General features: G+C 42.5%; 1 protein-coding gene across 1 annotated transcript in view; it reads right to left on the bottom strand.

The window, feature by feature from the left end:
- ARHGEF4 (Rho guanine nucleotide exchange factor 4) overlaps nucleotides 1–26,793 on the bottom strand; it is a 346,937-nt gene that overhangs the window by 180,312 nt on the left and 139,832 nt on the right. The window contains exon 2 of the mRNA XM_006060622.3: nucleotides 5,457–9,128. Coding sequence (XP_006060684.2) covers nucleotides 5,457–9,128 — 3,672 coding nt within the window. The remainder of the gene's footprint in view (nucleotides 1–5,456; nucleotides 9,129–26,793) is intronic.

Genomic DNA, 26,793 nt, shown 5'->3' with positions numbered 1-26,793 from the left:
AATAAAGACTCTGAACTGGAACAAGGGTGGACAGAGGCCAATGGAACACAAAAGTCAGCTGTAGACATCTCAGAGACCTACATGTAAACAGTAAGTCCATGAAAGTTTTAAAAAGGTAATTTAGGGAATTCTAGTCATGACCTGGGGGTAAAGAATAGATGGATACTCTTGAAAACAATGAAATATAGAATTTCTGTTCATTAAAAGATATCACCAAAGAAGAAAAGAGACAAACCATGGAGTGGGAAATCATGTTGATGGCACATTTAACCAACAACGCGATTGTAGCCAGAATGTGTACAATCAGTAAGTAAATGACAACTTCATTGACAAATGGACAAGGTATTAGGTCAGACACATCCCCAAAGAGAATATCCAAATTGTCAAAAAGCATTAAAAGGGTGTATAGAAGCTCTATACAGTCAGCAAAAACAAGACGGGGAGCTGACTGTAACCCAGATCATGAACTTCTCATCACAAAATTCAGACTTAAACTGAAGAAAGTAGGGAAAAACACTAGACCATTCAGGTATGACCTAAATAAAATTCCTTACGATTATACAGTGGAAGTGACAAATAGATTCACATGATTAACTCTGGTAAACAGAGTATCTGAAGAACTATGGAAGGAGATTTGTGACACTGTACAGGAGGTGGTGATAAAACCTATCCCCAAGAAAGAGAATTGCAAAAAAGCAAAATGGTTGTCTGAGGAGGCCTTACAAAGAGTTAAGAAAAGAAGAGAAGTGAAAGGCAAAGGAGAAAAGGGAAGACATATCCATCTGAATTCAGAGTTCTGAAGAATAGCAAGGAGAGATAAGAAGGCCTTCTAAAGTGAACAATGCAAAGAAAAAGAAAAACAATAAAACAGGAAAGACTAGACATCTCCTTATGAAAATTAGAGATACTGAGGGAACATTTCATGCAAAGATGGGCACAATAAAGGACAGAAACAGTATGGACCTAACAGAAACAGAAGATATTAAAAAGAGGTGGCAAGAATACACAGAAGAACTATCCAAAAAAGATCTTAATGACCCAGACAACCACGATAGTGTGATCACTCACCTAGAGCCAGACATCCTGGAGTGTGAAGTCAAGTGAGCCTTAGGAAGCATCACTATGAACAAAGCTAGTGGAGGTGATGAATTCCAGCTGAGCTATATCAAATCCTAAAAGATGATGCTGTTAACTCAATATGCCAGCAAATCTGGAAAACTCATTAGTGTCCACAGGACTGGAAAAGATCAGTTTTCATTCCAATCCCAAAGAAAGACAATGCCAAGGAATGTTCAAACTACCACACAATTGCACTCATCTTACATGATAGCAAAGTAATGCTCAAAATTCTCCAAGTGTGGCTTCAACAGTATGTGAACCAAGAACTTCCAGATGTTCAAGCCAGATTTAGAAAAGGCAGAAGAACCAGAGATCAAATTGCCAACACCCGCTGGATCATCAAACAAGCAAGAGTCAAAAGCTTTAGCCTTTGACTGTGTGGATCACAACAAACTGGAAAATTCTTAAAGACATGGAACTACCAGACCACCTTACTTGCCTCCTGAGAAATCTGTATGCAGATCAAAAAGGAACAGTTAGAACTGGACATGAACAATGAACTGATTCCAAATTGGGAAAGGAGTACATCAAGGCTGTATATTGTTACCCTGCTTGTTTAACTTATATGCACAGTACACCATGCAAAATGCTGGGCTGGATTAAATCAAGCCAAAATCAAGATTGCTGGGAGATAACCTCAGATATGCAGATGACTCCACCCTTATTCAGAGAGCGAGGAGGACCTAAAGAACCTCTTGATGAAGGTGAAAGAGGAGAGTGAAAAACTTGGCTTAAAACTCAACATTCAAAAAACTAAGATCATGGCATCCAGTCCCATCATTTCATGGCTTATAGTTTGGGAAATAATAGAAACAGTGACAGACTTTATTTTGGGGGGCTCCAAATTCACTGCAGATGGTGATTGCAGCCATGAAATTAAAAGATGCTTGCTCCTTGGAAGAAAAGCTATTACAAACCTAGACAGCATATTACAAAGCAGAGACATTACTTTTCTGACCAAGGTTTGTGTAGTTAAAGCTATGCTTTTTCCCGTAGTCATGTATGGATGTGAGAGTTGAATCATAAAGAAAGCTGAGCATCAAAGAATTGATGCTTTTGAACTGTGGTGTTGGAGAAGACTCTTGAGAGTCCCTTGGACTGCAAGGAGATCCAACCAGTCCATCGTAAAGGAGATCAGTCCTGGGTGTTCATTGGAAGGACTGATGTTGAAGCTGAAACTCCAATACTTTGACCACCTGATGCGAAGAGCTGACTCACCCTGATTCTGGGAAAGATTGAAGGCAGGAAGAGAAGGGGACAACAGAGGATGAGATAGTTGGATGGCATCACTGACTCGATGGACACAATTTGAGCAAGCCCCAGAAGTTGGTGATGGACAGGGAAGCCTGGCATGCTGCAGTCCATGGGAATGCAGCGTTGGACACGACTGAGCGACTGAACTGCACTGAGCCTCTTTAGACATTAGCCAGTGCAGCGCTCAGTTGTGTCTGACTCTTTGCAACCCCATGGACTGTAGCCCGCCAGGCTCTTCTGTCCATGAGATTTCCCAGGAAGAATACTGAGTGGTTTTCCACTTCCTTCTCCAGGGGATCTTACTGACCCAGGAATGGAACCTGCATCTCTTGTGTCTCTTGCATTGGCAGATGGGTTCTTTATCATTTGTGTCACCTGGGAAGCCCTCGTCAGACATTGAGGAAATGCAGATTACCTCTACCTGCCTAGCAGAATGGTTAAAATTGGTTAACAATATCAAGCAAAGGCTAATGAGATTATGGGGAAAAGGAAAGTCTTATGGAGTGAGTGTAAATTGGCACAATCACTTTGGAATGATATCTGGCAGTATCTAGTAAAGCTGGTAAAGCTGAAGATAAGCAACCCCAATGACCCAGCCATTTCACTCTAGGAGGCACATCCAACAGAAAGGCATATGCTCATGCAGTAGGCACCTGGGCACAAAGTTTCCTGGCAGCAACAGCCGACTGATACATATGCCGTGGGATGCTGATTCAAAGTCATTGTACATAATGATGAAAATGAAAGAACTTTCGACGCACAGCACAAGGATGAGTCTTAACAAAATCAGAGTAAACCAAATGGATAAGGAATAAAAGAACACATAAGGTTCTATGCACATAAAGTTCAAAAACAGGCAAAAATAAACTACATTGTTTGGAGACACAAAGGTAAGCAGTAAAACTATAGAAGACAAGGAAGTGAATACCATAGAAGTTGGCACAGAGCCTATGGCCAGCTAGGAGGAAGGACTCTTGGACAAGGAAGGGCTGTAGTGTTCTGACTCAAGTACAGGTTACTCAGTGTTTGTTTCACAGCAATATATCATCTACACATTTATGCACTAGGCTTTTCTGTATCATGCTGTGTATCTCAAATTAAAAGAGCTCTAAAGGAACAAACTGCAGGATGTGAAATCACAGGAAGTTAAAGCCTCTATAGATTACATGGAAGAAAAGTTATGACAAATCTAGACAGTGCATTAAGAAGCAGAGGCATTACTTTACCAACAAATGTCCATCTAGTCAAAGCTATGGTTTTTCCAGTAGTCATGTATGGATGTGAGAGTTGGACCATAAAGAAGGCTGAGCACTGAAGAAGTGATGCTTTCAAACTGTGGTGTAGGAGAAGACTCTAGAGAGTCCCTTGGACTGCAAAGAGATCCAACCAGTCCATCCTAAAGGAGATCAGTCCTGAACATTCATTGACAGGATTGATATTGAAGCTGAAGCTCCAATACTTTGGCCACCTGATGCGAAGAGCCGACTCATTGGAAAAGACCCTGATTCTGGGAAACATTGAGGGCAGAAGGAGAAGGGGGTGATAGAGGTTTGAGATGGTTGGATGGCATCATCGACTTGATGGACATGAGTTTGAACAAGCTCCAGGAGATGGTGAAGGGGAGGGAAGCCTGGCGTGCTGCAGTCAATGGGGTTGCAGAGTCAGGCATGACTGAGCAACATAACATAGATGACATGATCATGACCATGTTAAATATATGGTTCCAGAATAAAATCTGGAAGAAAATTTAACAGTGGTAGTTTTGGAATAAAAGAACGCTTGCTACTTAAGAGCACTGTGGAATGAAGAAATGGGAACACCCCTGGATTCCTTGCAAATTTCTCCTGCAATTACAGCCTGCTCTCCCAGGAGCAACCACTAGATGGAGCCTCACCTCTAGCTCTAAGTTCAGTAGAGAGAGCAAACTTTTCAGAGCTTTTCTCTCCTCTCCTTCCCATGTACATGTATTTGCCACTCTCTTGTATTGGTATTAACACATGTTCTGATGCACAAGGGTGTGAGTACTCATTCCTCCTGTGAGGTTTGAAATAAAAAGAAGAATATGAACTAACATTTATCCAGCATCCACTTAATGCCTGACTCATTCTTGCATCCTTTACCATCACAGCGTGCAGGCTGTCGGTGTTTGCTGAGGCTCCCTGCACTTGGGGGCTTCCCAGGTGGCACAGTGGTAAAGAATCCACCTGTCAGTGGAGGAGATGCAAGAGACTTGGGTTCAATCCCTGGGTTGGAGAATCCCTTGGAGGAGGAAATGGCAACCCACGCCAATATTATTGCCTGGAGAATTTCATGGGCAGTGGAGCTTTGTGGGCTACAGTCCATGGGGTCGCACAGAGTCAGACACGACTGAGCACACAGCACGCACACACGCCCCCGTGCCTGCTCCTCCCATAAACACAGGGACAGTCTGAAGGGAATGCTATTTCCCATTGTGTACAGATATACACATTAATATGTATGCTGCTGCTAAGTCGCTTCAGTTGTGTCCAACTCTGTGTGACCCCACAGACGGCAGCCCACCAGGCTCCCCCGTCCCTGGGATTCTCCAGGCAAGAACAATGGAGTGGGTTGCCATTTCCTTCTCCAATGCATGAAAGTGAAAAGTGAAAGTGAAGTCACTGTCATGTCTGACTCTTAGTGACCGCATGGACTGCAGCCTACCAGGCTCCTCTGTCCATGGGATTTTCCAGGCAAGAGTACTGGAGTGGGGTGCCATTGCCTTCTCCCTACATCAACCACTGGATACAAAATAACCAGACTATGAACAGGCCACTGATACAAAGGGGAATTCAGATAGCTTGAATTACATAGGGAAAATAGAGACCACACAGAATTAGACAAAATGCAGTTCCCACTTGTTAGTTTGGCAAATTTCAAGAGATCAGTCTGGCTGTGTTGATTCTGGTGGGACCCTCATGTGTGTGAAGTGGGGCAATCTCCATGGAAGGCAGACTGGCCTTCCTACTCCTCCCCTCCACACACTTATGAAAATATCCTGTGTGGTCCCCTAATTAAGAGGTAAAAAAATGTGAGTTGATTGATGTGAGTCACAGATAACTCACCTCACTTCCAAGAAGGTCCTTAAGTGAGGGTGCTGCGCTTACGCCACAGGGACGCTCGCCTCTTTTCCTGCTCTCTTCCTTCTGCTCACCCTGGTCTAATGCCTGCAGAGACAGTAGGAGGCTTATCCAGGCCTGGGACATCTTGGGGTTTCCAGGAGGCTCTGAGCTGTTGTCCACATGGCTGTAGCTTCCAAGAGAAACCACTGAGATGGCCCTACCCTTTTCAGGGTAGTGGAAATCTGCCCCCTGGGCACCAGGCCTGAGACTCTGGGGCTTGGGGCTCAGGGGCTTAGAGGGCACGTTTTGGCTTCCCTGTGCCAGGCAACAGGTGGAGCTTGAGGGAAGGGTGTGGCTAATCCCAGCCTGCTGCCTCCCAGGACTGGTGGGGGACAAAGGCCAAGACTTTTCTGGAAAGGTACTCGGAGGTATGTATTCACCACTTTCCTGGGTACTTGTACATTTGATAGTTGGTTCACTTTTTCTCCTGTTATCTGAAGAAGACAAATTGCTGGATGACAAAGGTATGGGGGAATGTGTGGGTGTCCAATGATCTCTAAAAACATAGCTCTCCTTGTGTTCCGCCTGCTTCTCACAGTGGCTATTGGTCTCTGGTGGGAAACGGCTGGGGGTATTCAAGATTTCTGGTCCTGGAATCAGACTTACTAAGGAGGGCCTTTTGGAGCCTTGGGCATCTTTGCTTTTCAGGAATGTGCGCCAGGAACTCTGGCGCAACCTGCTCTTTTCCTTCTGGTCCTTCAAAGAATATGAAGAACATTCGCCAGCGTTCTCTTTTTCTAAAACTCTTGACTCAAAAAAATTTGCAAAGGTCTTATGAGCTGAGGCCAACCTCGCCCTGAGTCTTTTCTCTGGAGTTTTGAGTCTCTTGGCGTCGCAGCTTTCTGAGGACTGTCTTCTGCTACCGAGGTCCCCAGGCGTGTCCACCCGGCCCCCTTCCATCTGCCCCGGGGCTCCTTGGCTGGATCCCTGGAGGGCGATCATCGGAAGGGTGCTGGCGTGCGCGTTGCAAGGAGTTCCGGCCTGGCCGGAGGCGCTCTGCGCGCTGCCCGTTGGGGGTTGCCTGTCGGAGCACAGTTCCTTGAGGCCAGAGGAATCCCCAGGGTGGCCCCCTCTCGGGCCCTCAGCGGCCAAGGGCTTGCTTTTTCGAAAGGAGATTACCTTGGGAAACACCAGGCGCTTTCCAGGCTCCCGCGATGCTTGGCGGAGCTGGTGAGGCGGTCTGGGCTGTTGGAGTGCACCCTTTCGGGCACGGGCCTGGGCGCCGGGCCGCTTGTCCGTGTCTGCATCGCCCTCTGCTGTGCACACCCCTCGCGTGTCCTCTGGGCTCGGTGGCCCTCGGCTGCCCGAGGGGTGAGGGCCACAGGCCTCGGGCTTCCCAGTAGCTTCCTCCCTGGCTGCTGGAATCCTGGAGCTCTGGCTGGCCTCAGGTTGGTTTTCTTCCATAGGCACCCCTGTGCTCAGCATGTCCCCCGCGTGCTCCTGGGAAGGAGTTTTTCTCCTCCCGGGGGGCCAATCTTCCGAAGCAGCCTGGGGGATCAGAACTATCCCAGACTCTGAGGCTTGGGCCACCTGCCGAAGAGCCCCATCGTTACCTCGAAGGCTGCAGGCTTCTGGCAGCTCACACTCATTGCCGCAAGTTTTTGGTTTCCCAGCCAGAGGAGACTCGCAGGGGGTCGCTCCAGCACTGTGGGGAGACCCTGGTCTTTCCTCTAGAAACTCACAGGACTGTGTTCTTAGCAGAGGACCCATTTTCTTCCTCGTGGCCTGCAGCCCTTTCTGCTCAACAGCTATAATGATGAGCGTGCCCCTAGAAGATGTGTCTGCTTTGGGCTCTGTCTGGAGGCCCTCTGCAAAGGATATGGTATCATCCTTGTGCCCCTGCTCACACTCCTCATCCCCACAGCTGCAGTGAGACATGGTGGCTCCTGCGACTCCTGAAAAGCCCTGCAAGGCATTTTTTGTGAAGCTGGGATCTGGAACCATCACGTCTTCTGCTTTCTTTAAAGTGTCTACTGTGCTTGATTTCAGGGTCGTCTCTGGAGCATATGAATTATTGCTCACTCTGGAGCAAACTCCCGAGTCTCTTTTCCACACCAGTGACCCGCTCTTGCTGGGATGATGTGGGAACTTGGCCCTAGCGGATGGCTTTCTTTTTTCACTGAGGATATACTTTGATGTGTAATTGCTGGTTTGGTTTCCTGGCTCAGCAGAAATGTCCTGAAGGTGCTTCTGTGCATCACTCACGTCCTCAGCATCTGGTGCCTGGCCAGGGCCTTGGGGCTCCTCTGGTCTGCTTTCTGGGCCGTGTCCGGACTTGCACTCTGCTGGCACTGGCACTTCCTCTGTGGTGAGGCTCACCAGCTCTGCAGTAAGACATGAAGAGACTGGGCAGGACCTAGAATCCTGTCCTAACTGGTTTTCCAGCCAGAGACCTTCAGAGGGCGTGTCCTGAGAGGCCCTTTTCCAGTTTAGAGCCCTGAGTTTGTACTGATCCTTCAAAGGAAGAGTCTTCCTTTGGGAAGTAGGAGGTAAGTGAGACAGCTGGGTGGGAACAGGGTGAAGAGGGGTTTGTGTTATTGGAGCCCGTTCTGCTTCTGTCCCTTCCTTCAGATGGGTCCCAAACTTCACAAAGTTCTGCCCTAAAGGATCCTCAGAGTTTCTTAAGGGAAATTCTGCTATGGAGTGGGCCCTGTTCAGAGTCCTTGTGAGCCAACGGCAGTGCCTTGGGAGTGCCCTGCCTTCATCATAAGTATTTTCTGGGACACTATGGTAAAACTTGGCATGTAGGAGGCAGGATGTCCCTAAAGGAAGCCAGCAGGTAGTATCAAAGCTGTACTGGGAGCAGAGCAAGCCTGTTTTCGATGTGGAGTCTGGAGGACATTTTTTCCCTGCCCTGGCTCCCAGAGGGGCTGTGCTATTCAGCGGGCTCCTGAGGGACAGCTGGCATCCCCTCTGCCTGTTGTGGATATTCGGCCAGCTCTGGCTCTGTTCAGTGCACCAGAGAAGAAGGGGCCAGACCAGTGGGGTGCCCAGATGACTCTCAGACCTGGATTTCTGAGGAGAAAAAACAGAGAATCCTGTGATGTCTTGGACAGTCACCACCTTTGCTGGTGGGGGGCCGTAACTGCCTGTAAGCCCCCGTGCACAGTCCTGTGTGAGGAGAGCAGCCCTTCCTGGTGGCAGCTCTAGCTCTGTGCCAGCCACATCCTCCTGAAGGATGGCACTCACTTCTCCAGCAACTGTAGCAAGGGTTTGTAACCCCGTTTCGTGAGACTCTTCCTTGAAGTCAAGGCACAGATCTAGTTCCTCCTTTGGGTCAAGCCCAGGGACATCTGTCAAATATTGCTCCTGAGGGTTCCCAGATGCTGGGGTGTCAGAGCATCCCTTGTGTGCTTCCCTGTCCTCAAAGGTACCATGTGGAGGGAGGCAGATTCCCTCTAGGAGGTCACCAGGCAGGGACTCAGTGTCAGAAGCACTTTCAAAGAGATCAGTTTTGGTGTCTGATGGACTTTCACTCTGGCAGGACAGTGTCTCACAATCACTGTGGTCTGTGTTCTGGCTCCACGCCTGTTCCTCTGGTTCTGCAGGAGAAGAGGGGAGCTGCTGACCTTCAGTGTCGCCGTGGCCTGGCAGGTGTGCACTGGGCTCTGGAGTCTGGAAGGGCAAGAAGACAAGACTCAGAGACAAGGTCTGAGGACATCTGTACACACGCACACTGTCCCTGCCTTCGTCAGAAGGAAGAAGGCTCAAAGGTGTCTCATTAGTTCCCCATGTACCCTTGAAAGAGAGGTAAATATAAAAGCTACTTTTTATTAACACAGAAAAGAAGGGATGGAGTCAAACCCACACAATAGGGAGAAAGTGTAGCACATGGTTAAAGCAACCCTAATTAAAATAAGTGGAATGAGCATGGGCAGTTTACTTAATAAAATGTGTGAGTCATGGTGAGGAGCATATCTCTGCCTCATGATTTCAGCAAGAAAGAGCAAACAAATATATGTTTGTTTTGTGTTCTGTTCCTTCTTATGCAACCAGCTGGATTAAAGTCAAAGTTCATTCACTTAGAAGTGTTTTCTGAGTTAGGTTTGCTGCTGCCAAAGGAAAAAGAGAACACACACACACAAGAATTATTGAAATTGCAATCATGTATCAAGATGTTATAAATGCCCAAGATAGCTTTGAGAGCAGGAGGAAAAGTAGGTGCTAGTATTTTCATACTTTCCTTCTCTCATTACACATGTTTCAATCAACTTGTTATAACATCATTTATATGCATCTCCTTAAAAGTATACAGACCTGAGCTTTTTGACAAATGTATATGCCCATGTACTGGATTGGCCAAAAACTTCATTTTTCCATAACCTGAAAACCTGAACAAACTTTTTTGGAAAACCCAGTGACTACCAATATGATAAAAGTCCTGAGTATTTCCTTTTCCCAGAAATGTCCCTGCTCTTCTCCAATCACTCTTCATCTCCCCTCTTCCTCTCTGTGACCTGTTTCTGCCACACAATCTAGATTTGCTTTTTCTAAAAGTTTCAGATGATCAGAATATGCAGAATGTATTCTTTGGGGCCTGGCTTCTTTCTCTCTGCTGCTGCTAAGTCGCTTCAGTCGTGTCCGACTCTGTGCGACCCCATAGACGGCAGCCCACCAGGCTCCCCCGTCCCTGGGATTCCCCAGGCAAGAACACTGGAGCGGGTTGCCATTGCCTTCTCCAATGCATGAAAGTGAAAAGTGAAAGTGAAGTCGCTCAGTTGTGTCAAACTCTTTGCGACCCCATGGACTGCAGCCTACCAGGCTCCTCCACCCATGGGATTTTCCAGGCAAGAGTACTGGAGTGGGATGCCATCGCCTTCTTTCTCTCAGCACAGTATTTTAGAGGTTCACCCACATATCCCGGCTGTAGCATGTATTATACATGCAACACTTTGAAATTTGTGATAATGCTACCTAGCATTCAGTTATCTAACGCTCAAAGATTCCCCAGGCCAGGAATAGGACAAACACTTCCAGCTAAGGCTCCTCACACAAATTTTGCACAGAAGTCATTCACTCAACCAGCCTTTCCCAAGTACATATTCTGAGGACCTGTCATTAGAGGTTTCTCAAAATAAATGTGTTTTTAATCTTCTTCAATTGAGAGGAGAAAAGCAGACAAACACCAAAGAATGTGATGATGTGGTGTGGTGATGTGTAAGGTATATAAGCTATAAGGTAGATTCAGAAAATAAAAAATAAAATGATACTGTATTAGCATCAAATAATTTAGTATCATATAGTTTCAAATATGTTGTAAAGCAGGAAGGAGTTGGGAATAGGAAAAGAAACATTAAAAATCAAACCATCTGGGAAGGAGGGCTTTGTGGTGGCCTTGGGGTAGCCAAGACAAGAGAGGAAGTCCCCCTAGTCTCCTGTGGACACTTGCTTCAGCAGCCCAGCTTCCAGGTGGCAAGCCCCTCACTGTACATCAGGAACACAGCCTCTGGCCTATAGACATCCCACGGCCTGGCAAGGCCAAGAAGGTCAGATGTGAATATACCTTGGCAAGCAGGGAAGGCTGTATAATGGCAAGTCTGTGCTTCATGAACAGAGAATTGAACAGGGAGCAGGGGGCCAGCTACAGGCTCCTTCTCAGTAACTCCTGCCTTCAAAAGCACCTCTGTTCCCTCACTTTGATGACCTATTATTAAACTGGGAAGGGACCCTCTGACTTTAGAGCATTTCAGTAGTTCTTTCAACATTGTCATAGTTTGATGTCACCTCATAGACTCATATTGGTATCAATATTCACATGCTTCAGGCCTTTTGGAAGAATTCCAAAATCCCAAATTCCAAATGACCAATGATCTGGACATTGACTATGCCCAGATGCTGGGAGTCTCATTCCTGTCCCTGCTTCCTGCTCAGCATCCCTTTACTGGACATTGCCTGGGTCTTGATGAGGGTCAAGCCTTTCTTTGACTTCCAGGTATTCAGGTAAGAGGTCTCACTCTGTCTCAGTAAAAATAAAAAATATTCTAAACTCTTCCAAGTTACAAAATTGGTATTGGGGCTTGGTTTCTCCAGTGGCTCCATGGGTAAGGAATCCACCAACAGTGCAGGAAATACAGGAGACATGAGTTCGATCTCTGGGTCAGGAAGATCCCCTGGAGAAGGAAATGGCAACCTACTCCATTATTCTTGCCTAAAAAATCCCATAGACAAATGAACCTGGTGGGCTACAGTCCATAGGGGTAGCAAAGAGTTGGACATGACAGAGCACATAAACTCAAACTCTCCCAGATTACAAAATTGGTATAGTCTATGCAAGAGCACTGGACATCCAGCTTTAATAGTCCTTAAAGTGTGTACATCCCCTTCATGGATCACTGCTTTGTCATAGCAAAGGGGCTTGCATAACTTAATGAAGCTGTGAGCCATGCCATGCAAGGCCACCCAAGATGGATGGGTCATAGTGGAAAGTTCTGACAAAACATGGTCTACTGGAGAAGGGAATGACAAACCACCCCAGTGTACTTGCTGTGAGAACCCAATGAACTGTATAGAAAGGGAAAAAGATATGACACCAAAACATGAGACCCCCAGGTCAGAAGGTGTCCAATATGCTACCGGGGAAGAGTGGAGGACAACTACTGATAGTCCCAGAAAGAATGAAGCAGCTGAGCCAACGCAGAAATGATGCTCGATCATGGATGTGTCGGGTGATGAAAGTAAAATCCGATGCTGTAAGAAGAGTATTGCACAGGAACCTAGAATGTTAAGTCCGTGAATCAAGGTAAATTGGATGTGATCAAACAGGAGATGGCAAGAGTGAAAATCGACATCTTAGGAATCAGTTAACTAAAATGGACAGGAATGAGTGAATTTAATTCAGATGACCACTATATCTACTACTGTGAGCAAGAATCCTGCAGAAGAAATGGAGTACCTTCATAACCAACAAAAGAGTCAGAAATGCAGTACCTGGGTGCAAACTCAAAAATGACAGTATGACCTCAGTTCGTTTCCAAGGCAAACCATTCAACATCATTGGAATTCAAGTTTATGCCCCCGTCACTGATGCAGAAGAAGCTGAAGCTGACCAGTTCTATGAAGACCTAGAAGACCTCCTAGAACTAACACCAAAAAAAGATGTCCTACTCATCATAGTGGATTGGAATGCAAAAGTAGGAAGTCAAGAGATACTTGGAGTAACAGGGAAGTTTGGCCTTGGAGTACAAAATGGAGCAGGGCAAATACTAACAGAATTATGCCAAGAGAACACACTGGTCATAGTAAACACCCTTTTTCAACAACAAAAGAGACAACCTTATACATGGACATCACCAAATGGTCAATACCGAAATCAGATTGATTACATTCTTTGTAGTCAAAGATAGAGAATCTGTATACAGTCAGCAAAAATAAGACCTGTAGCTGACTGTGGCTCAGATTATCAGCTTTTCATAGCAAAATTCAGGTATAAGCTAAAGAAATGGGGAAACCCACTACAGCCAGGTATGACTTAAATCAAATCCCCTATGAATATACAGTAGAAGTGATTACTCAAGTATAATCCCTTGAATATAGAAATTCAAGGGATTAAATCTAGTAAACAGCACCTGAAGAACTATGGACAGAGGTTTGTAATATTGTACAGGAGGCAGTGAACAAAACCATCCCAAAGAAAAAAGCCAGAAGGCAAAGTGGTTGTCACAGGAGGCTTTACAAATAGCTGAGGAAAGAAGAGAAGTGAAAAGCAGGGGAGAAAGGGAAATGTATACCCAACTAAATGCAGAGTTCCAGAGAATAGCAAGGAGAGACAAGAAGGTCTTCTTCAATGAACAATGCAAAGAAATGGAGGAAAACAACAGAAGGGTAAAGAGTAGAGATCTCTTCAAGAATATTGGAAATATCAAAGGAATATTTCATTCAAAAATGGGCACAATAAAGGACAGAAATGGCCAAGACCTAATAGATGCAGAAGAGATCAAGAAGAGATGGAAAGAATACACAGAAGAACTGTATTAAAAAAATCTTAATGACCTGGATAACCACCATGGTGTTGTCACTCACCCAGAGCCAGATACTCTGGTATGGGAAGTCAAGTGGGCCTTAGGAAGCACCGCTGTCAATAAAACTAGTGGAGGTGATGGAATTCAGCAGAGCTTTTTCAAATCCTAAATGATGTTTCTATCAAAGTGCTGCATTAAATATGTCAGCAAATCTGGAAAACCCAGCAGTAGTCACAGGACTGGAAAAGGTCAGTCCTTATCCCAGTTCCCAAGAAGGGCCGTGCCAAAGGGAGTTCAAACCACTGGACAGCTGCAGTCATATCCCATGCTAGTAAGGTTGTGCTCGAAACCCTGCATGCTAGACTTCAGCATTACACAAACCAAGAACTTCCAGATGTTCAAGCTGGGTTTAAAAAAGGCAGAGGAACCAGAGATCAAATTGCCAACATTTCCTGAATCATAGAGAAAGCAAGGGAATTCCAGAAAATTATCTACCTCTGTTTCATTGATTATGCTAAAACCATAACAAACTGTAAAACTCTTAAAGAGATGGGAATACCAGACCATCTTACCTGTCTCCTTAGAAACCTGTTCCATGCAAGTTTCTAACTGTTGCTTCTTGTATGGAACAACTGACTAGTTCAAGATTGGGAAAGGAGTATGACAAGGCTGTTTATTTAACTTATACACAGAGCACATTATGTGAAATTCCAGGCTGAATGAGTCCCAAGCTGGAATCAAGATTGCCGGGAGAAAGAGCAACAACCTTAGATATGCAGAGGATACCACTCTAATCGCAGAAAGTGAAGAGGAACTGAAAAATCTCTTGAAGAGGGTGAAGGAGGAGAGTGAAAAAGCCAGCTTAAAACTCAGTATTTAAAAAAACTAAGATCATGGCATCTGGTCCCATCACTTCATGGCAGATAGAAGGGGGAAAGGTGGATGCAGTGACAGATTTCCTCTTCTTGGGCTCTAAAATCACTGAGGATGCTGACGTCAGCTATGACATTAGATGATTGCTTCTTGGCAGGAAAGCTCTGACAAACCTAGACAGTGTGTCAAAAAGCAGAAACATCACTTTGCTGACAAAGGTTCATATAGTCAGAGCTATGGTCTTTCCAGTAGTCACATCCAGATGTGAGAACTGGAGCATAAAGAAGGCAGAGCACCAAAAAACTGATGCTTTTGAACTATGGTGTTGGAGAAGACTCTTGAGAGTCTCTTGGACAGCAAGGAGATCAAACCAATCAGTCTTAAAGGAAATCAACCCTGAATACTTATTGGAAGCTGAAAGCTGAAGCTGCAGCTGCAGTACTTTGGCCACCTGATGTGAAGAGCCGACTTACTGGAAAAGACCCTGATTCTGGGAAAGATGAAGGCAGAAGGAGAAAAGGGCAACAGAGGATGAGACGGTTGGATGGCATCACCGATTCAATGGTCATGAACTTTGGCAAACTCCGGGAGATGGTGAGGGACAGGGAAGTTTTGCTGCAGTTCATGGGGTCACAGAATCAGACACAACTTGGTGACTGAAGAACAGCAACAACTACGAAGTGTATAAATGCTGATTATGAAGAATATGTTTTTTAAAAAAAGCATTTGATTTGATTGAAGTTCATTTTGATATTTGGCAAAACTAATACAATTATGTAAAGTTTAAAAATAAAATAAAATTTAAAAAAAAGAAAAGAAAAAAAATTTTTTTAAAAGGAAAAGGTGTGATAGTGCCCCCATTCTGTACATTGGTAACTAAGCTGCCCATCTCTTCAAGTTCAAAAGGTCACTGAGTGGACACTCCTGCTTGAAGTGTCTGGGGCTCCTATCCAGTCTTAACTAGCTCAGCTTGAGCTAGATGCAGCTAACTCCCAGTTTCCGCAAAACAACCAGGTAGAAATCTTATTGTTTAGGTTTATTGCCACTGGGAGGACATGCAAGTCTTTTGTAGCAACAATTAAAATAATTAAAATTAGAATCTAATAAGATTCTAAATCTTATGAAGAAAGTTTATTCCTCCTTAGTTGATTCAGGGGTAATTCTCAAATACATAATTTCTCAATTTCAAGGTTGTGCCTAAGGGATGGTGTGAAATGAAATATTTCTTACCATATCCCATATGTCACAGCTATCAGGGATTCTAGCCTTCCAAATGTAAACTTCTGAGACCAGGAAAAATAATACTAGCCCTCCAGCAGCCAGCAGCCACTTCCTCCCTGGTAAGCACTGAGGAGCTAAGGGGGATGCAAGAAAGTGCAAGAGGCAGCCATCTGCTGTACCTGCCACCCCTTACAGTAAATGAGGAATTAAGGATGTGAATAATCAGAAAGCAGGATTTGGCCCACAGACAGCTGAGATGTATATGAAAGAATTGATCAGTATGCCCGGATGCTTGCATCTTCCCTTACATAGAAGAGTGGTAAAGCCCTTGATGTATGAGATCTGGTTTTCTTTAATTAACAGTGGTCTTTTAATATTCAGATTATCTGCCTGTAGGGAAAGAGCAAATTAGCGAAGATGGTGGTGGTCAGGCTCTTTTGCCCCACCCCCTCTTCCTCTTGCCCTGCATTTTATAAATCCATGGTTATGTAACAGCTGAGATGATTTATAGTATTGTGCACGTGCAATGCCCTATATAAGCATGATCTGAGCAGCCACTGTGGCTGTGTGCGGCTGTGTCCACTGGGTTAACCACGAGAGGACAGAATGCAGTGTGTCTGCTGCTACAGCTGCTGTGCCAGTCAGGAGAGAACAAACGTATCTGCAGAGTTTTCTCCCAGCCTCCCCACTCATGCCTTGCCTACCATGGGTTCAACAAACAGTGTGAGCAGGGAGGAAAGGTGAGACAATGCCCCTTGCTGCTAACGTCTGTATACTTTATCTCTCAGGGTCACCTGAGATGCTGTCTCCTGGGCTTGACGTCCTCACGATTCCCGCTGAATAAACCCAACTCTCAACTTTTAGGCCGGGTTTATTTTTTCAGTTGACACTGGTCTGAGGGTTGAATTCACAGGCAAAAGTATTCTTTTTGCTGAAGCTTAGAGTTTTTTCTGGGGATAATGAGTGGATCAACTTTGTATGTTTTCTGCCTAAAGCAGAAAACCTTCTCTGTTTTGTCATAGGCCTGGCACTTCCTGATTGTGTTATTTCTATAACTTTATGAGGCTTCAAACACTAGGGTAAGCTGTCTGGACTTTGTTCTGTAAGAACTGGAGAGCTGCATACAGTGGGTTTTGCACAGAGGGTGAAATGATGACAGAAAGTACATTAGGGAGATGAGAATGAGTGTTGACAAAGGGGCTCCAGCACCCCACCCCCACCCCTCCTGACTGTCGCTTCTTCCATCACCTGCAACAAATCTGCTTTCATCAAAATTCCTGCCCCCATTTCCAACAGCGCCCCAATTTCTTCTCAAACTCCTCAATAACAGTTTACATTTTATCTCTACACTTGATCTCTCATTCAGACTTTAAAAAATATTATATTTGATAACAAAACATAATATCTCTTTTAAATACAAATTTAGTCTGAAGCCATTAGTATTAATAAGTGGTATTTACATTATCTTGCAATTCTATTGTATTCTAATTTCCATTATGATTTGCTCTATGACTCATAATTTATTTAGAAGTATGTTTTAGTTATCTTTTTGTTTCTGATTTCTGTTTAATTACATTGTAATCAGAGTGTGGTCTGTATGGTTCTTGGAAATTAGTTGAAACTGGCTTTATGGCACAGTACAAGTTCCTGTTGAACCATGGATAATCATTAGTTAAAACTATTTCACATTTAATCTGCTTTCATTAATCAAAGTTATTTTAATTGTTGCTACAAAAGACTTTCATGTCCTCCCAGTGGCAATAAACCTAAACAATAAGATTTCTACCTGGTTGTTTTGCGGAAACTGGGAGTTAGCTGCGTCTAGCTCAAGCTGAGCTAGTTAAGACTGGATAGGAGCCCCAGACACTTCAAGCAGGAGTGTCCACTCAGTGACCTTTTGAACTTGAAGAGATGGGCAGCTTAGTTACCAATGTACAGAATGGCGGCACTATCACACCTTTTCCTTTTAAAAAAATTTTTTTTCTTTTCTTTTTTTTAAATTTTATTTTATTTTTAAACTTTACATAAATTGTATTAGTTTTGCAAAATATCAAAATGAATCCTTTTCCAATCACCTTTCCCTAAGCTTTATTCTTTAGCACCTAAATATCCAGAGGCCCTGGCTGCCCAGATTTGGTCTCCTGTCTTCACACTTGGCTGCTTTGAAAATAAAGGAATAAATTCTCCCCTGCTGCAAACCTCCTGTCTCAGTGTTCTGGCTTGAGACAAAAATGAGACAAAAAATGGACCTGGTTCTGTAACTCCGTTTCATAAATGCTCCATAGGTATTTGGAAAGATCAAGTATTCTCTAATGGTTCATTCAGAGTTTAATAAGTGCTCACGAGGCTTGTTATGTGTTAAATCCTTGTCAAAGCCTCAGCAATTTGACTAGTTTTTCATCTGCTATTAAGAGCAGTGGGTTGACTCACCCACTATAGTGCTGATGCAGGAGACAGATGGGCCCCAGTCTGAAGAGTTTCTCCCCTGTGGAAAAAAACCCTATAAAAGCAGGATGATGGAGAAGGCCAGGCTCTGCCAGATAAGAGATAAAAGACCACATATTCCTTATTCTTGAACTCAAGGAGACCTCCCTGGCTACACGTGTGCAGAAATGCTCCTTGGAAGTCAAAAAGGTAGGGGTCATCAGCTCATAGTAAGTGATGTCAGCCTACCCATCGACCTCTACACTGGAATCCATCTTGGCTAAGAGATGAACACACACACTTGAGAAGTTCCTAAGATATACCAAATATGGACTCAGAACCAGGCAAATCGAAATGACTGGCCAGAGGAAGACCAGAAGAAATGCCCTAAAAGAGTAATTCAAACTACCATGAGAGCGTGATTCGGTGACTCTCTCTTTGAGCCTGCCCACGTGTCTATCCACATGTACCCTTTTTTCCTCCTAATAATACTTCATGGGAATTCTTTTCTGCAAAGCCAAGGGGCCAGGACCTGGCCACTGACCACTGATCTATTTGTTAGGATTCAGTGCTCTCACTGCCCCCACCTGAATTCAGTCTCTGGCTGGGAACCAAAGACCCATCTCAAGCTGCTGCAGGCCAAGGCCACTCAAGTCAGTGCTGCATTTGTCAATTCCTCCTCTAATTCCGTCATCTTTCAGTTTACATGTTTCAGTGTTATGTTAGTAGATGTATACACAAGTCCTGGCTCTTTTTACTATTAAATAGGACTGGAAAATGTCAGTTTTCATTCCAATCCCAAAGAAGGGGAATTCCAAAGAATGTGAAAGTGACTCAGGCTTGTCCGACTCTTTGTGACCCTGTGGAGTGTAGCCCACCAAGGCTCCTCTGCCCATGGAATTCACGAGAGAAGAATACTGGAGTGGGTAGCCATTCCCTTCTCCAGAGGATCTTCCTGACCCAGGGATTGAACCAGGGCCTCCCACGTTGCAGGCAGATTCTTTACTATCTGAGCTACCAGGAAAGCCTCAAGAATGTTCAGACTACTTTATAATTACGCTCATTTCAAATACTAGTAAGGTTATGCACAAAATCCTTCAAGCTACACTTCAGCAGTGCATGAACCAAGAACTTCCAGATGTACAAGCTGGATTTAGAAATGGTAGAGGAACCAAAGATCAAATTGCCAACATCTGTTGAATCATAGGGAAAGCAAGAGAATTAAAAAAAAAAAAAAACTACTTCTGCTTCATTGACTATGAAAAGCTTTGACTATGTGGATCACAACAAACTGTGGGAAATTCTTAAAGAGATGGGAGTACCAGACCAGTTTACCTGTCTCCTGAGAAACCTGTATGTGGGTCAAGAAGCAACAGTTAAAACTACACATGGAACAATGGACTGGTTCAAATTGGGAAAAGAATATGACAAGGCTGTATATTGTCACCCTGCTTATTTAACTTCTATGCAGAGTACATCATGCAAATGCTGGGCTGGATGAATCACAAACTGGAATCAAGACTGCTGGAAAAAATAGCAACATGAAAGAAATATCAACAACCTCAGATATGCAGATAATACCACTTTAATAGTAGAAAGTGAAGAGGAACTAAAGAGACTCTTGATGAGCATGAAAGAGGAGAGTGAAAAAGCTGGCTTGAAACTCAACATTCAAAAAACTAAGATCATGGCATCCAGCCTCATCATTTCATGGCAAATAGTAAGGGGAAAAAGTGGAAGCAGGGACAGACTATTTCTGTGGGCTCCAAAATCACTGTGGATGGTGACTGCAGCCATGGAATAAAAAGATGCTTGTTTCTTGAAAGGAAAGCTATGATAAACCTAGACAATATATTAAAAAGCAGAGACATCACTTTGCCAACAAAAGTCTGTGTAATCAAAGCTATGGTTTTTCCAGTAGTCATATATGGATATGAAAGTTGGACTGTAAAGATAGGTGAATTCTGAAGAATTGATGCTTTTGAATTGTGGTGCTGGAGAAGACTCTTAAGAGTCCCTTGGAGAAGGAGTTCAAATGGGTTAATCCTAAAGGAAATTTACCCTTAATATTCTTTGAAATGATTGATGCTGAAGTTCTAATACTTTGGTTGCCTGATGCAAAAGCTGACTCATTGGATAAGACCCTGATGCTGGGAAAGACTGAAGGCAAAAGGAGAACAGGGTGGGAAAGGATGACATGATTAGCATTGCCAAGTCAATGGACATGAATCTGAGACACTCCAGGAAATAGTGAAGGATAGGGAAGCCTGGTGCACTACAGTTCATCTGGTGGCAAAGAGTCAGACGTCACTTAGCGACTGAACAGCAACTCTCTTCATCCCTAATAAAGGTTTATATTTTAAAGGCTATTTTAAATAGCCTATATTTTAAACTAATATATCTTTTTTAAATTTTATTTTATTTTTAAACTTTACAATATTGTATTAGTTTTGCCAAACATCAATATATTTTATTTTAACCTATATATTTAGCCTAATATTTTAAACCTATATTTTAAAGGTTTAAAATATTTTATATTTTAACCAACTTTCTTTGGGTTAGTATTTGCGTAGTATATATTTTTCCATTCTTTTATTTTTAGTCTTTTTATGTTCCTTAAGTGTGTTTTCCATAACTGATGTGTAGCTGGATTCTTAAGATCCAACATTTCAACCACTTAATCAGAGAGTTTAACCAGTGAGCATTTATTTGGGTTTCTATCTATCACCATATTTCATTCTTTTCAGCTCCCTTTCTCTTTTTTTCTCCTTGGGATTTGTTTATTTTTTAATGTGAACTCAGCAATGGTTTGTTCAACACCATATGTTTAAAGGAATGTATGCTTTATTTCTGTGTGTTTGTTGCAGTAAGTATTTTGAGAAATACATAGATTGCAGTGCGGTAGAATCAGAAATTTCCTGCTTGCTGCTCACTGCAGTCCAGCTGTCTCTCCATTCACTCACTGAAATCAGTCTGGCAGAGGTCCCTAATGACCTCTGCATTGCCAGATCCAAGACTCTGGCCTGTCTGCCTTCCTTTCTTCTTTGCCTTCTTCTTCTCTCCCTTCCTTCCTTCCCTACTTTCACTACTTTTCTGCAACTTTATTGAGGTAGAATTGACATAAGTAACTGCATATATTTCAAGTGTAAATAATTAATGTGTTTACATACATATGTGAAACTATGACTACAAGCAAGATAACGAGCATTTCTCTTGCTTCTAAAAGTTCCCTCGTGATTCTTGTAATTCCTCCATCATAGCCTCCCTCACTGCATCCCCAGGGAATCTTTATCTGCTTTCTGCTACTATAGATTAGTTTGCATTTTCTAGAGTTCCATATTAATAGAATCACATAGTATGTATTTTTTTGTCTGTTTTTTATTTTCACTCAGCATAATTATTTTGAGACTCATATATGTTTTGTTTGCCAACAACTTGTTTTATTGCTGGGTAGTGTTCTGTTGTATAGATATATCACGATGTGTTTATCCACTCACCTGCTGAGGGACATTTGTGTTGTTCCCAGTTTTTGGCTTTTCAAATAAAGCTGTAACAATTGTGTACAGATGTGTGCTTTCATTTGTCCTGAGTCAGTACTGAGGATGGGAGTGACCAGACCATATGGTAGGGGAATATTTTTAACTTCTTAAGAAACTGCAAACTGTTCTCCGTTCTCTTTTACACCACCCTCAGCAGTATATGACAGTCCAGATGCTCCACACTTTCACCCACATCTGCTATGGTCAGTTTTGAAAATCTTAACAATGCTAGTGGGTGTGAAGTGGCATCTCATTAGGGTCTCAATTTGCATTTTCCTATTAGGCTTCCCTGGTGGCTCAGAGGTTAAAGTGTCTGCCTGCTATGCAGGAGACCTGGGTTTGATCCCTGGGTCAGGAAGATCCCCTGGAGAAGGAAATGGCAACCCATTCCAGTATTCTTGCCTGGAGAATCCCATGGATGGAGGAGCCTGGTGGGCTACAGTCCATGGGGTTGCAAGGAGTCGTACATGACTGAATGACTTCACTTTCACTTTCACATTGAAATATGATGTTGAGCATCTTTGCGTATACTTTTTTCTATCTGTACATCTTCTTTGTGAAATGTCAGTTTAGATTTTTTGCCAGTTTAAAAAAAAAACTGGGCTGTGTTCTCATGAAGTTTAAAGACTTCTTTATATATCCTAGATATAAATCTCCAGGATAAATCACATCGTGGGTTACAAATCAAGCCTCAGAAAATTTAAGAAAATTAAAATTGTATCAAGCATTTTTCCAACCACAATGCTGTAGATTTGAAATAAGTTACAGAAAAAAACTAAAGAACACAAACACATGAAGGTGAAACAGTGTACTGCTAAATAACCAAGAAATCACTGCAGAAATTAGAGAGGAAATAAAAATACATAGAAACAAATGACAATGAAAACAGGACACCCAAAACCTGTGGGTCACAGCAAAAGCAGTTCTAAGAGAGAAGTTTATAGTAACTAAATATTACCTTAAGAAACAAGAAATATCTCAAATAAACAATGTAACCTTACACCTAAAGCAACTAGAGGAAGAACAAAGAAAACCCGATGTCAGTAGAAGGAAAAAAATTATAAAGATCAAAGTAAATAATGAAATAAATGAAATAGAAATGAAGAAAACAATAACAAAGATCAGTAAAAGTTGGTTCTTTGAGAAAAATGAACTTGGCAAGTGTTTAGTCAGATTGTTCAAGAAAAAAAGGGAGAAGACTCAAATTAATAAAATTAGAAATGAAAAAGGAGAAATCACAATTTTCACCACAGAAATACAAAAAATAATAAGTGACTACGACGAGCATTTTATACTATAAAACGGACAACCCAGAAATGGACAAATTCTTGGAAATGTACAACCTTCTTAGACTAAACCAGGAAGAATTAGAAAATATAAACAGACCAATCACAAGTAGTGAAATTTAAACTATAAGTAAAAATCTTTCAACAAACAAAAGCCCAGGACCAGATGGCTTCAGAGGTGAATTCTATCAAATTTAGAGAAGAGCTAACACTTTTTCTGCTCAAACTCTTCCAAAAAATTGCAGGGGGAGGAACACTCCCAAACTCATTCTATGAGACCATTGCTCTGATATCAAAACCAGACAAACATATAACTAAAAAAGAAAATAATAGACCAATATCACCAATGAACATAGCCAAAAAAAAATCCTCAACAAATACTAGCAAACAAAATACAACAACACATTAAAAGGTCATACACCATGATCAAGTGGGATTTATCCCAGGAACGTAAAGATTCTTCAATAATGCAAATCAATCAATGTGAAACATCATATTAACAATTAAACAATAAAAACCATATGATCATCTAAATAGATGCATAAAAGCTCTTTGACAAAATTCAACATCTATCCATGATAATAACTCTCCAGAAAACAGGCACAGAGGGAAACTATTTCAGTATAATAAAGGCCATACATGACAAATACACAGCATATATCATTCTCAATGATGAAAAACTGAAAGTATTTTCCCTAAGATTAGGAATAACACAAGGATATCCACTCTCACAGCTCTTATTCAACAAAGTTTTGGAAGTCCTCGCCACAGCAACTAGAGAAGAAAAAGAAACAAAAGGAATACAAATTGGAAAAGAAGTAAAACTACCACTTCTTCCACATAACATGTTACCCTACATCGAAAATCCTAAAGATGCCATTAGAAAACTATTGGACCCAATCACTGAATTCAGTAAAGTTGCAAGATACAAAATTAATGCACAGACATCTCTTGTATTCCTATACACCAACAATAAAGGAGCAGAAAGAGAAATTAAAGAAATAATCCCATTTACCATGCCAACAAAAAGAATAACATACCTAGGAATAAGCCTCCCTAACGGGCTACCCAGGTGGCTCAGTGGCAAAGAATCTGAATGCTAATATAGGAGACACAGGAAACATGGGTTCAACCCCTGGGTTCAGAACATCCCCTGAAAGAGGAAATGGCAACTCACTCAAGTATTCTTTCTTGAAAAATTCCATGGACAGAGGATCCTGGCAGGTTACAGTCCATGGAGTCCCAAAGAGTTGGACACGACTGAGGATGCATGCATCAAGGAAGCAAAAGAACTGTACTCAGAAAACTATAAAATGTTGATTAAAAAAAAGAAGAAGAAGACACATATAGATGAAGAAATATACCATGTTCTTGGACTGGAAGAATCAATATACTGAGAATGAATATACTACCCAAAGAAATCTGCAGATTCAACAGAATTCCTCTCAAATGACCAATGGCATTCTTCATAGATATAGAGCAAAAAATTTTACAATTTGCATGAAAATACAAAAGACTCCAAATAGCCAAAGTAAGCTTGAGAAAGAAAAATAGAGTTGGAGCAATGAGGCACCCCAACTTCAAACTATACTACAAAGGTACAGTAATAAAAATAGTACAGAACTGACACAAAATAGAAATACAGACCAGAGAGAGAGGATAGAAAGCCCAGAGATAAACCCACACATATATGGCCACCTAATATATGACAAAGGAGGCAAGAATATACAATGGAGAAAACACAGCCTCTTCAATAAGTGGTGCTTGGAAATCTACTCTTTGCCAACAAAGGTCCATCTAGTCAAGGCTATGGTTTTTCCTGTGGTCATGTATGGCTGTGAGAGTTGGACTGTGAAGAAGGCTGAGTGCCAAAGAATTGATGCTTTTGAACTATGGTATTGGAGAAGACTCTTGAGAGTCCCTTGGACTGCAAGGAGATCCAAGTCCAAGAATCCAGTCCATTCTGAAGGAGATCAGCCCTGGGATTTCTTTGGAAGGAATGATGCTAAAGCTGAAACTCCAGTACTTTGGCCACCTCATGCGAAGAGTTGACTCATTGGAAAAGACTCTGATGCTGGGAGGGATTGGGGTCAGGAGGAGAAGGGGACGACAGAGGATGAGATGGCTGGATGGCATCACTGACTCGATGGACGTAAGTCTGAGTGAACTCCGGGAGTTGGTGATGGACAAGGAGGCCTGGTGTGCTGCGATTCATGGGGTCGCAAAGAGTCGGACAGGACTGAGCGACGGAAGTGAACATGTGAAAAATGAAATTAGAACACTACAAATCTTGTATGCAGAGTACATCATAGAAAATTCCAGGCTGGATGTATTACAAGTTAGAGTCAAGATTGCTGAGAGAAACAACCTCAGATATGCAGATGATACCACTCTAATGGCAGAAAGTGAAGAGGAGCTAAAGAGCCTCTTGATGAAGGTGAAAGAGGAGACTGAAGAAGCTGGCTCAAAACTCAACATTCAACAACCTAAGATCATGGCATCCAGCCCCATCAGTTCATAGCATATAGAAGAGTAAAAAGTGGAAGCAATGACAGGTTTTATTTTCTTGGGCTCCAAAATCACTGAAGATGGTCTGCAGCCAAGTAATTTTAAAAACTCTTGTTTCTTGGAAGAAAAGCTATCACAAACCTAGACAGCATATTAAAAAGCAGGGACATCACTTTGCTGAGAAATGTCCATATAGTCAAAACTATGGTTTTTTCCAATAGTCATGTACAATTGTGAAAGTTGGACCATAAAGAAGGCTGAGTGCTGAAGAATTGATGCTTTTGAATTGTGGTGCTGGAGAAAACTCTTGAGAGACCCTTGGACTGCAAAGAGATCAAATTAGTCAATCCTAAAAAAAAATCAACCCTGAATATTCATTGGAAGGACTGATGCTGAAGCTCCAATACTTCAGCTATCTGTTGTGAAGAGCCAACTGATTGGAAAAGAACCTGATGCTGGGAAAGATTGAAGACAAAAGGAGAAGGGGATGACAGAGGACGAGATGGTTGGATAGCATCACTGAGTCATTGGACATGAGTTTGAGCAAACTCCAGGAGACAGTGAAGGCCAGGAAAGCCTGGCATGCTGCAGTCCATGGAGCATGGAGTCTGACAAAGAGTCAGACTCAACCTCGCACAAACAGCACAAACAATAAAAATAACACCATATACAAAAACAAACTCAAAATTGATTAAAGACCTAAATGTAAGATCAAACACTATAAAACTGTTAGAGGTAAACATATGAAAAATAATCTTTGGCATAAACCACAACAAGATCTTTTTCAACCCATGTCCTAGAGTAATCAAAATAAAAACAAAATAAACAAATGGAATCTAATTAAATTTAAAAGCTTTTGCACAGGAAAGGAAAACACAAACAAGATGAAATGACAACACTCAGAATGGGAGAAAATATTTGCAAATGAAGCAGTAAACATTTGGATTAATCTCCAAAATATACAACCAGCTCACACAGCTCAATAAAAAAACAAAGCAAACATACAATTTAATAAAAAAAAAAAAAATGGGTGGAAACCTAAATAAACATCTCTTTAAGTGTGACATATAGATAGCCAAGAGGTACATGAAAAGATGCTCAACATCATTAATTACTAGAGAAATGCAAATCAAAACTACATGAGGTATCATCTCACACCAGCCAGAGTGGCCACCATAAAAAAAAAAAAAAAACCTACAAACAATAAATGTTGCAGAGGGTATGGAGAAAAGACAACCCTCTTTCATTGTTGGTGGGAACATAAATTGATACTATCACTGTGGAGAACTAAAAAACTAGGCATAGAAGTGCAGTATGACCCAGTAATCCCACTACTGGACATACGCCCTGAGAAAACACTACCATGTGTAAAATAGCTAGTAGGAAGCTGCCGCACAGGATGCTCAGCTTGGTGTTCTGTGATGACCGAGAGGAGTAGGATGGGGTGGGAGAGAAAAGCTCAAGAGGGAGG

This window comes from Bubalus bubalis, chromosome 2, assembly GCF_019923935.1.
Source record: "Bubalus bubalis isolate 160015118507 breed Murrah chromosome 2, NDDB_SH_1, whole genome shotgun sequence".
NCBI lineage: Eukaryota > Metazoa > Chordata > Mammalia > Artiodactyla > Bovidae > Bubalus > Bubalus bubalis.
This window is presented reverse-complemented; position numbering and strand designations above follow the sequence as displayed.